Raw genomic sequence first — 12,020 nt, 5'->3', positions numbered from 1 at the left:
CTAAACACCGAATGACATAAATACTCACCACCACAACACCTTCAACTGCCTGGCTTCCGGGGTGGGACAATGATCTTTCAGCTTTCCATGACGTGGGTACTCTGCTGGGGCTAAGGCTGTGGGTGAAGCGACACTTCCTGTCCCTGGGGGCTGGGTAAGAGGGGAGCTGCTGAGTGTGCATACCTGTTGAGAGCCACAGACACACGCCCTGCTCTGGGGCCCTGCTCCCATGGAGATGCCCCTGGCCCAGATATGCCCCCCAGGTAGGTGTGAAGTTTCAGAATGTGGGTGGGAGGGGACACCAAGACCCCCACCACTCCTGCTGCCCTGGGTCTGAGCTCCCACCTCCGGGGTGAGGGGTCCACACCAAGCCACAACTGGCAGGCCGACTGGCCAAGTGCCTACCACTCCTGCTCCCTCTGGGGTCCCTGTCTACTCAAGCCCAGAGGACAAAGGTGTCACGGTGGGCTGAGGCTTCTTAGGAGAAAGGAGACACTGGGAGGATGGGGTGGCAGGCAGAGGCTCCTGGTCCCGAGAGGGGCCTGGCCTGGAGCCTTCCTCTCCGTGAGACCCACAGGCCTCATTCCCAGCCTCTCCTTCCTGGCACCCCACTTGCCCTCTGGCTGCACCAGCCCCTCTGAGACACCTTGGCAGCGTATTCCTGACCCGAGGAATTCTCCACTGCTGTCCCTCTTGCATTTCTCTTGTCATGACGGTGCTGTCCTGTCGTACAGGTCCCTGGCCAGAGGCCTTGGAGTCACTCTAAGCCTGGGCGGAAGGGGATAGAGGCAGCTCCTTTCTGAGGAACCCAGCAGCCTTCTTTGTGCCAACAGGGAGTTATGAAGTGCCTGCCCCAACCTTCAGCACTTTCCAGACCATGGACTTGACCCGCAAGAGATGCCCGAGCTCGGGCTTGCTCCAGGAGCCCCAACAGCAGGCCTTGAAGGCCAAAGAGCCCCCGCCTAACTCGGGGACGCTGGCTGTCCACGCTGCGGTGAGTGGGAATGTGGGGGGTGGAGGGAACCCTCTCATCGGCGCCCACCTCCCAAGGGTGAGGATGTGCGCCTGGCAAAGGTTGCCACGAGAGTGGGCAGGGATGAATGATCTGGGGGCTGCCAACAGGGCGGGAGCCCCCAGTGGGGCCAGGAGATGGGCAGTCCCTCCTTCCTGGCTGAGTTGCCTGCTCACCCCTCGCTGCTCCTCTGCCCCTGGGAAGCTCAGGCTGGGTCCACAGGCAGGCCACCAGGTTACAGTGCACAGAGTCCCAGAAGAGACACCTCATCTGGTGCCTTCCTCTGCTCAGTGCACCCCCGCCCCCACCTCAGCCCTTCTCACCACCCAGACATGAAGTTGCCTGGGAGCCAGCCGGCCCTTCCTGCTGTGTCCTCTGGAGTGACTTTCTGCCTCGTCTCCTTTCTGCCCACCTGGAAGAGCTGGCTGCCTCTCTCCCCACTATGTAGCAGCTCACTGTGGCTGGATTAAAGGCAGGACCCAGGGGAAGGGGGAGGAGGGTCTCTGGAGACCAAACAGCTGGAGCTGAAGAAGCGATTTAAGCTGTGACCTTGGGAAGGACTTTCTGGTCAATTCTACCCTAAAATAGGTGCAGCTGAACGTGAGGGTAACAAGGTAGTGGCTGGCGTGGATTCAGGTGGGAGAAGCCCCCTAATCACCTCCCTGAACTCCTCTCTCCAGGCATCTCCCTGGACCCCAGAGACTGCTTCTGTCCCAGGGAATACTGAGAAGGCTGAAGAGGTGCCGGGGGAAGATGGCCTGTCCCTGCAGGCGGAGATCCTTGCTTGGTTCCAGAAGACCCAGGCCCACTGGCTCCTGAAGCAAGGGACAGCACCAGCCTGGTTCCATGGCTTCATCACCCGGAGGTGAGTCACCCAGAGAGCAGCGGCGGCAGGTGCCAGGTCCTGCAGTCAGTCAGTGTGGAGGCACAGGCCAATAATCCCAGCTCCTGAGGAGGCTGAGGCAGGAGGATCACAAGCTAAAGGCCAACTGGGCAACTTAGTGAGATACTGTCTCAAAATAAAAAGGACTGGGGATGAAGCTCAGTGGTAGAGCACCTCTAGGTTCAATCCCCAATGCCTCAGGGAAAGAAAAAAAGAAAAAGTTGATTGAGGCTGACTCCAGACTCCAACTCCTAGAGTTTCCTTTCACTGAAACCTCTCTCTGGGGGGAGACCACTGGAGAGGCAGGTCCAGCCCTGTGTGTGCCTCTTTCTCCTCTAGGTTGCCTTAACCTTCAGTCTCTCTCCCGCCCTCCATCTCTCTCTCTGGCTCTCTCCTGCCCACACTCCTCCTACTCTTGCAGAGCCCCCTCCTCCATTTCTCAGCCTGTGATCTCTGAGCTCTAGAAGTTAATTCCATCCCTGTTACTGCAGCTGCTGCCCTGGTAGGATGCAGGGTGTCCGGAGCGGAGCCTTGCCCCTGGCCACACCCAGTCCCCCCCCCCCCCCCCCCCCCCCGCGCAGTGGAAGAGCGGCGACCCATCCTCCCTCTGCATGCCCACCCTCCCGCTCTGCGAGCCTCCCGCATGCTTGCTTGGGGGTGGGGGATCCATCCCCACGAGAATCACTGGGGCAGAGAGAGGCCAGGAGGGTCAGGCCCAGGTCCCGCCACTTGTCTGCATCACCCTCAGGGAGGCCGAGAGGTTGCTGGGGCCCCAGCCTCAGGGATGCTACTTGGTGCGGTTCAGCGAGAGCGCCGTGACCTTCGTGCTGACCTACAGGTGAGGGCGGGGCCGCGCCGGTGCGTGGAGGCGGGGCTTCGGGCTAATCACCTGGCGGGACTGGGCTGACTCAGCCTCTCCCCACGGGGGCTCCCGCTCCTCCCTCTGATGGCTCAGGGTAGAGACCCTGAAACTGGGAGGCAGGAGTCGCGGCTGGTGGCCCTGGCCAGGGAGAGGCAATGGCGAATCTGATCCTGATTGGCGCCCTCCAGGAGCCGGACTTGCTGCCGCCACTTCCTGCTGGCCCAGCTCAGGGACGGGCGCCACGTGGTGCTGGGCGAGGACAGCGCCCACGCGCAGCTGCAGGACCTGCTGCAGCACTACACCGAGTGTCCGCTCAGCCCCTACGGGGAGACGCTCACCCGGCCGCTCGCCCGCCAGGTACGCCCGGAGCCCGGGGGGACTCTGGCCAGCCCCTGTTTAGTCCAGGCCCATACCCCAGCACCAGGCACTTTCTCAGCCCACGACCCATTCCTGATGTCCTCGCCCACATCTTCCAGAAAAATGAGTGCTGGGGAGGAAGGAGCCCTTGGGAGGCCCCAACAGCCCCCCAGGCAGAGGCCCCCAGGCACACGGTCTTTTTCTTTTTTTCTTTACTGGGGATTGAATCCAGGGGCCCTTTACCACTAAGCTACATCCCCATCCTCCCCTTCCCCGCCCCCCTTTTTTTGTGACAGGGCCTGCTGACTTTGCCCAGGCTACCCTTCAACTGGTCATCCTCCTGCCTCAGCCTCCTGAGCTGCTGGGATTACAGGCACGCCCCACCTCCCCAGCCCAGTCCTTTGTTTTTTAAGTTAAGAGACATTTACTCAGTACCTAAAGCTACCTACCAGGTACTGGAAGGCCCTGGGAATAGACTCATGGACAAGACAGGCGAGTTTTACACTTGCAAACCTTACTTTTCAGCAGGAAAGACAGACAAGTGATAGGGATCCAGTATGGAGATGGTGGTGCCAGGAGAATATGGGAGTGTCATTTCACCTAACAGGTGCAGAGCCAGGGATTGCCTCTCTTAAAAGGTTCAGTCTGTTCTGAGAGATCACTGTGTGCCCGACATCCTTCTGGGCATTGGGGAGACAGAAGTGAACAACACTGACCAAAATATCACAGCCTCAAGAGGGTTACATTCTAGTACAAGGAGACAGACAGCAAGTAAATAATAGAAATAACAAATAGTGCACAGTGCCTGGCATGGTGGTAATCCCAGCAGCTGGGGAGGCTGAGGCTCAAAGATTTTGCAAGTTCAAGGCCAGCCTCAGCAACTTAGCAAGGCCGTGTCTCAAAATAAAAAATAAACAGGGCTGGGGATGCGTCTCAGGAGTTAAATGCTGCTGAGTTATATTCTCAGTACCCCCCCACACAAAAAAAAAATAGTACTTGATTATGTCCAGTAACAGTAAGTAAGCATCGAGAAGAAAACCCAACACCATACACAGTGGTGTGTGCCTATAATCCCAACAGTTTGGGAGGCTGACATGGGAAGATTTCAGTTCAAGTCCAGCTTCAGCAACTTAACAAGACCCTGCCTCAAAAAATAAAAAGGGCTGGAGATGTAGCTCATTGGTAGAGCACCCGGGGTCCAATCTCTAGTACTGAATGGGAGAGAGGAAGAGAAAGAATACATAAATTGACCACTGGATTTACTAAAGGAAGTCATTGGTGACCAACAGGAAGTTTCATGGAGTTTGATTTGGTTCAGTGCCTTTGAGAGGAATAGGCAGGGGAGAACCCCAAGATTCTCAAGCAGCTGTAGCAGGATATAGGAAAGTCTTGGGGAGAAGGGAAGCTGGATGGAGCTGAGAAAGCTAAAGGCATTCTGTCGGGGACTGAAGTATAAGCCAAGGTCACACAGGGTCTTGCCACTCAAACTCTCAGGAGTTTGGTTTATCCTGGGAAACAGGCAACCCTGCAGGTTGTTAGGGAGTTTGGGTAAGGAGACCAGAACAGGTTGGGAGGGTAAGAGGAGGCAGGGAGAGATGAAGAAGCCCTAATAAGGGTGGTGGCTGCAGGCTTGAGATGAGTGGGCAGATGAGAAAGATATGTAGGCAGTGGACGAGGCAGACGGGTATTGGATTTGATGTGGAGGGACAGTGGGTATTGAGGCTGACCCTAAGGTGCTATTTGGGCAGCAAAGTAGCATTGCCACTTTTTAAAAAAAAATTTTTTTTTAGTTGTAGTTGGACACAATACCTTTATTTTATTTATTTTTATATGGTGCTGAGAATCAAACCCAGCGCCTCGCACATGCTAGGTGAGTGCTCTACCACTGAGCCACAACCCCAGCCCCTGTGTTGCCACTTTTATTTATGAAAGAATTCCAAGAGAGGAGAGCGTGAGGACAAGGAGAAAGAGGATTGTGATTTGGATCCAGTGGATTGCAGGAGCACAAGAAAGTCCCTGTGGCTTTCGCTTACCAGAAGCAGAAGGCACACGGAGAAGATTCATGAAGCTAGGGTTAATGCTGAGCTAAAAGCACCTACCATGGGACGTGACCTTCCCACTGTGAGGCTCATCTCTCTTCAGGCAGTCTCTGCCCCTAAAAATTTAGCTTATATCTCCATAAATTAAGCTTCTTGCACATGCAGAAATTAAACACAGACACAGCTGTCATGGAGATCCATTCCCATCCTGATAATTTTGAAGCTAAAGACTTTTCTAAAGCCATGCCAGGCACAGTAGTGTGTGCCAGTAATCCCAGCGACTGGGGAGGCTGAGGCAGGAGAATCACAAGGTCAAGGCCAATGTGGACAACTTAGCAAAACCTGTTTCAAAATGAAAAACTAAAAAAGAGCTGCAGCCAGGCATGGTAGTGCTTGCCTGTAATCCCAGTCTCTCCGCAGACTGAAGAAAGAGGATTGACAGTTCAAGACCAGCCTCAGCAACTTAGTGAGGCCCCAAGCAATTTAGTGAGACCCTGTCTCAAAATGAAAACCCAGTACCACAAAACCAAGACTTCACATTCTTGTATTTGACAACCACAGGCGCAAATGAAGATTGGCCTGGTCCCGTGTTCCAGATGAAATTAAGTTTGATGTGTACACAGCCTATGACCAGAGTTTGTCTCCCTCCATCTGACCCCTAGCCTCCTTGCCATGTCCATCCCCTCTTCCTCACCCAGAGAACCCAACCCAGGCCAAATTTCTATGTCTCTTCCCTCCCCTGTCCTCTTCTTGGACCAGATTGCTTGGTCCTCCTGAATCACCTGCCCACTGGCACCTGTCCCCTCCCGCATCAAGTCCCTCAGCCCTGCTTCTTTCCCAGCAGACTCCTGAGCCCGCAGGGCTGTCCCTCAGGACTGAAGAGTCAGATTCTGGAAGCCACAGTCAGAACCCAAGCCCCCAGCACAACCCAGACATGCAACAGGGGCAGGCACCAGCCCTACCGCACAAAGAGGGGGCCTGGGAGCCCAAGGAGGTACCGCTTTGAGCCACAGGACCAGCAGGAGACAGCGAGGCCTGAGAGGGCGGAGCCAGCAGGAGAAGGGTGGAGACATGGGGAGGAGCCAGCAGGAGAGGGTGGAGCCACGGGGAGGGGCCAGAAGGAGGGGTGGAGCCACAGGGAGGAGCCAGTAGGAGAGGGGTGAGCCATGGGGAGGAGCCAGCAGGAGAGGGGTGGAGCCATGGGGAGGAGGAGGAGGGGCCTAGAGGGTAGGAGAGCCCGGCTGGTGGCAGCTGCGCCCACTGACCTTCCTCCCTGGCCTGGTCTTCCCTCCTAGCCCACTCAGCCGCCCAGGACCAAGCCTCCCGTCCCCGCCAAACCTCAACTGCCCCCGGAACTCTACACGAGCCCCGCCCCGCGACCCCGCCCAGTCCCACCCCCCAAACCCACCCACCCCATCTACCAAGAGCCCGAGGAACCCATTGCCTTCTACGCCATGGGCCGGGGCAGCCCTGGGGAGGCCCCCAGCAACATCTATGCCGAGGTGGAAGGTCTGTCAGCGACGGTGTCCGCTGGGCACCGCGTCCTCCGCAAGTGCCTATCCAGGCCTGTCCCAGGAGGCCAGGTAAATGAGGGTGCAGGGAGAAGGAGTCCAAGAAGGACTTCCCGCGCCATAGTTTGAGGAGGATGGAGAAGGTATTCAGACTGGGTGCTGGGTGAGATCTTTACCCTCGCGAGGGGGAGGGACAGAAAGGTCCAGACTGCCTGACCCCTTTTCCCAGCCCCAAACTAGCGCCTCTCCTCTTCCGGGGTCAGCGCTCCAGTCCTGTGTGTCTCTCAGATGCGCTCAGGGGAGGGGCACACGCACTCCTGCCTCCCTCTTCCATCCTCCCACGTCGTCCTCCCACTGATGAGTTCAAGTCCCTGTCTAGGTTACATATTGTCACATAATGTGTTAGACCCACTGGCCAGGACCACCCTCTCCCTCTGTCTCCATCCCCCTCCTTGCTCACCATCCCTCCCTGTTGGAGCCACAGACTCCCCCTCAGCCCTTGTGCCTGCCCGCGCCCACACCCCCCCACACACCCCTGCCAGGAGCTGATGTCGCCAGTCCATGTCACCATCCAAACTTCTCTGTGGTCTGGTTCACTCTCCAGTGTCCCACAAACTCCACACTGCCAATCCTTGCCCCTCAAATTGTTTCCTTCTGTGTTCCATATCCTGCTTGCTAAATGAATGAGAGGATTTTAGATTCTGCCTCTGGAGGGCAAGTCTGTTAAGCCCAGATGACTTTGCCCTTGAGACTGCATCTAGGCCTAAGAGGCAAAGTAGGGTTGTGACCTAGGACTGTCCTTCTCTCTGCAGAATCCAGGTGGTCCACAGAGGTACTCTGAGAATTCTGGGGCTGGACAAGGCCCTCCCCTGCCTCAGCAGCCTCCACTCCCCTGGAGGCACACCCTTCCCCACAACCTCTCTAGACAGGTACTTCAGGACTGAGGACAGGTCTGGCTCCCCGTTGGGCCTCCTCTATAGGTGGTAAGTCTGAGCTGGTTGGGGGAAAACTTGGGACATCAGGTCCAGAGACCTTCACACAGACATGCTGGGTGTCCTCAGGAAATGTGGATGGTATATAAAGGTGATCAAAACTGGAAAGAACTTCAGCCTTCATCTATTGCAAGGATGGCAAAGAGGTGTCATCTTGCATGCCAACTCCAATCCGTTGGTCGTGGCTGCCTAGCGAGCCGCATTGGAAAGGATGCTAAGGTCATACCTGAACTCAGCAGAAAGGAGCACCATGATTGATTAGTGAGGTCTGCTACTGATGCTGGAGGGAGGAGGAGCAGTGTTTCATCTGCCCTGACTGATCAAGTCCAGCTCCCTCCTGTGCAGATAAGGAAGCAAAGCCAGAGAGGGATAGTGACTGGGTCAAGGTCAAGGACTAAAACATAGGTTTCCTGACTTCCTTGTTCAGGGTCTATTCCTTACCCCCTATCCTCTAACTCTCTCCATAGGAAACGTCAGAGACTTCCTCAGATAGGAAACCTGGCTGCTTTTCCAGACTTCTGCCACGTCGGGGTCTGAGTGCTGGGTCCCTCTCCTGGATCCTGACTTAGCCCTGTCCCCTGACAGGTCTGCCCTCTCACACACACAATTTAAAAAAAAAAACAAAAACAAAAACCTGGACTTCAGAGGAGCAAATGTGGAATCTGCCTCCTCCTCTTAGGGACACACACACTGACTGCTGAGAGTCCCCAGAAATCCAGTGGCTTGATGCTTGGTGATCCTCTAAGACAGCAAAGTAGTGTGCTACCAGGGCCCTCTGGCTCCTGCTGCCCTGGTTTCTCCTCCTGGAGTCTAATTTCCTTGGCCCTCTGGGCCTTTGAGTCTGGGCCCCAGTCCAATGCTGCTGTTGTCTGAGGAATGGTTTGGTGAGAACAGATGTTAGAACTTGTTTGTTGATTCTTGTCTGGCTAATAAATCATCGCCAACAACCTCCCCCCACAGGGATCCTTCTCTCTCTTTCTCTCTCTCTCTCTCTTTTGTTGTGGCTGAACTGCCAATGCTGCCGGGACAGAGGGATCTAGGGGTTGAAAGACACCTGGGCAAGAGCATGAGGTCTGCTGGCTGTGGGTGGGAGACCCCAGGGCACAGGCGGCAGGCCTCTCTCTGCAAAGTATCCCTGCCCAAAGTAGTGAGCGGGGGACTGAGTCCGAAGGGCTGGGGGAGTGGGGAAGCTGCATGACCTAGCCAGTGCCAGTAAAGATAGAGGTGCAAAGCCAGGTGCAGTGGCACATGCCTGTAATCCCAGCTATTCAGAAGGCTTGAGGCAGGAGGATTGCAAATTCAGGGCCAGTCTCAGTAATTTAGGGAAACTCTTACCAACTTAGTGAGACCCTGACTCCAAATAAAAATACTGGAGATAGGGGCTGAGACTATAGCTCAGTTGGTAGAGCACTTGCCTTGCATGCACAAGGTCCTAGGTTCGATCCCCAGCACCATCAAAAAAAAAGATGCTGGAGATGTAACTCAGTGGTAAAGTGTTCTGCTGGATTCAATCGCGCACACACACACACAGAAATGGGCAGGGATGGGAGTGACTGAAGGGTAGCCCCTTCACCTCCTTCCTAGACCCTGTGCAAAGCTTGGGACTGGGGAGGAGGAAGGTGCCTTTTAAGCCTCTGTGTATGTGCCGTGAACCCCTGAAATGGCTCCAGGGCATTTCTGTCTCCTGAGCCTCCTGGGTCTGGGCCCTTTGCCTCCCCGGCTCCTTGTGTGAGCTTCTTTGTCCAGACCTACTTCAGGGCTAGCAAAGCTAGCCTGGGGCTCCAACCACCTATAAGCATCTGCCCTGGGTTTCAGTTTTGTCTTGGCTTTCTGAAGAAGGGCTGTTTGCTCAGGATGGTCCCCAGGTCCCCCTGGGGCCTGGGTTATGCTGGGCCCCTCCCCTCCGCACTGCCTGTTCTCACACACTGTCTCTGCAGTCAGCGCCTGTCAGGGTCCCACTTCCTGTCAGGGTGCAGAGCAAGAGGATGAGGTCTGATGGCTGTGGGTGGGAGACCCCAGGGCACAGTGACTCTGCAGCCCCCTGTCCCTGGCTACCTTCCCTAGGCCTGGGCACTGCTGCCACACCACCCCCAGCCTGGCCCGGGCGCCAGCTCCAGTAACTAGCCAGTTCCCTCCTTTCCACTCCAGTGCAAATCAGCTGAAGGAGAAACAGGAATGCTGAGTCAACAGTTGGGGTTCCACTTCCTTTGTCTGTAGGTCTGAACCCCTCCTGAGCGAGAAGAGGAGGGGCGTGGGGAGCAGATGGCTCTTGCTGAGATGGGTAGGAGGCTGAAAGTGCAAGAAAGCTCTCAGGGTAGACTCAAGGAGTGGCCTCCTGGCTGATTCCTTGTGGAAGGGGGAGGAGGCAGAAAAGAGTGGCTGTTTTTTGGTTTTTTGAAACTGGGAATTGAATCCAGGGGAGCCTTACCACTGAGCTACATCTCCAGCCCTTTTATATATATATATATATATATATATATATATATATATATATATATATATATATATATATATATTTTTTAGAGCAAGTCTCACTAAGTTGCTCAGGGCCTCGCTAAATTGCTGAGGCTGGCTTTGAACTTGCAATCCTCCTGCCTTAGCCTCCAAAACCCCTAGGATTACAAGCATTTGCCATCACACCCAGCCCTTTTTTATAATTTTGAGACAAAGCTTTGCTGAGGCTGACCTCAAACTTGGGATCCTCCTGTCTCAACCTCTGGGATTACAGGTGTGTGTCAGTGGTCCTGGGGATGGGGGTTAAGAGGAGCAGAGGTCAGTGGTCCCGGGGATTGAACCCAGGGCCTCTCACACTTGCTAGGCAAGGCGGAGTCAGAAAACAAAGGACTTCTCCAGACTTCAGGATATAATGAATGGGCAGGTGGGAGGGAAGCAGGGAAACCTAGTGGCCCTCTTGATATTTCTGCAAGGTGAGCATGGTGGGACTCTGATGGCCTCCTTTTCCCTTCCACAGTGAGGGGTGGCAGGAGAATGCAGATGATGGGGAGTCATCAGAAGCCTGTTGGGGTGCTGTGCTAACCAGCTGTGCAGCCTTAGGCCCTTGTTCGGTGCTACTGTCACCACTTCTTATGAAACGGAGACCATGCAAGTAAAAGGCTCTGAAGTGGGCCCGCTAGGCACAGAGGAACTTCAGGGAGCCTTCAAGATGGGAGTTTGGGTGCAACCAGAGAGGAAATAGAGCTCTAGAGATGGGAGGTGACAGAGCTGGAGGCAGTCGGGCCCAGTGCCCAGATTCTGTCATCCCAGGCCAGCGTTCTGATAGCATAAGGTGCCTTGCAGGCAGCAGGACAAGGTCCCAGTCCTAGAGGGCTCTAGCGGCAGCCAGACCTGCACACCACGGTGGTAAACAACTCTCCCCACCGCTGACTCTAACCCTGCCTTTCCTACCAAGCTGAGGCCTGGGTTGCAGTGAGACCTCAGGATGAAGGTGAGGAACTTGCACAGGAAAAGGGAACCAGGATGATTATGCTGAGCAGGTTCCTGTGTCCCCAGTCAGACACCACTAATGCTAGGAGGGGAGGGCATCTCTAAGCTGACTCAATCTTCCCAGAGCCATTATGTCCCTCCTGCCTGGCAGGACCTGTGTGACTCGGCCCACTCCTAGATCGGCCGGAGAGCCTCTCACCCCCAGAGCACGTGGAAGTCCTTGCTGTGAGCCAAGTTCATTGTTCCCACTGCCTAGTCCAGTTTTTGGCCCCTTCAGCACCATGGTTGACGGTGATGGCCCTCATTATCTTCTTCCCGCTCCCTTCTCCCCAGGTGCCCCTTTCATTCCATCTTTTCCTTTAGTTAATGTAGAATGTTTCTGTAAGGCCGCCTGGACCTCTGCAGGTCGCTGGCAGACAGGGGAATTGAGAAACGGAACTTGTAAACTCAGCTATCCCCATTTCGCAGCACTTCACATTCTGCTCAACATGCAGCTGGGGTGAAGACCTGGCTGGGTCCCTGCCCAGGAGCCAGCAACACTGAAACACCCTCCACAGGACAACTTTGCTGTCCCCACCATGTGCAAGGCTGATCCTTAGACCTCAGCTTCCCAGCTCTGCTTCCTGGTCAACTGCTTGCTCGGCTCTGCCCTGGTCCCCGCAACAGCTTCCAGGACCACATGGACCCACTCCTGACCAAGACCCTCAGTCCTTCCTCCTCCAGCCCTGTGGCTGATGCTGCCAAGACAGTTTATCCAAGATCAGTCCTATTGCTCCTTATCTCTCCCTCACCCATCTCCTCTTTCCCACTATCAGAACCTCCAGAAGGCCTGCGATGGAGTCTGTTCACCTTCTACACTGCTAGCATTTCTTTGTGACCAGAAAATTACAACCACTAAATAAAATGCCATCTTTGGTAGG

The 12,020-nt window shown here is 55.3% G+C and overlaps 1 protein-coding gene across 1 annotated transcript; it reads left to right on the top strand.

The window, feature by feature from the left end:
• The first annotated feature begins 202 nt into the window (after positions 1-202).
• On the top strand, positions 203-8,329 carry Sh2d2a (SH2 domain containing 2A). The gene is made up of 9 exons (XM_076862063.1): positions 203-263; positions 834-915; positions 1,686-1,877; positions 2,644-2,733; positions 2,946-3,114; positions 5,998-6,147; positions 6,449-6,736; positions 7,477-7,647; positions 8,124-8,329. The coding sequence occupies exons 1-8, from the start codon at positions 230-232 to the stop codon at positions 7,606-7,608; spliced, it is 1,137 nt and encodes a 378-aa protein (XP_076718178.1). The 5' UTR covers positions 203-229; the 3' UTR covers positions 7,609-7,647; positions 8,124-8,329.
• Positions 8,330-12,020: the final 3,691 nt, after the last annotated feature.

The sequence above is a fragment of the Callospermophilus lateralis genome, chromosome 7 (assembly GCF_048772815.1).
Source record: "Callospermophilus lateralis isolate mCalLat2 chromosome 7, mCalLat2.hap1, whole genome shotgun sequence".
Taxonomy (NCBI): domain Eukaryota; kingdom Metazoa; phylum Chordata; class Mammalia; order Rodentia; family Sciuridae; genus Callospermophilus; species Callospermophilus lateralis.
The sequence above is the reverse complement of the archived record's forward strand: the minus strand, read 5'-3'. Positions and strand labels throughout refer to the sequence as shown.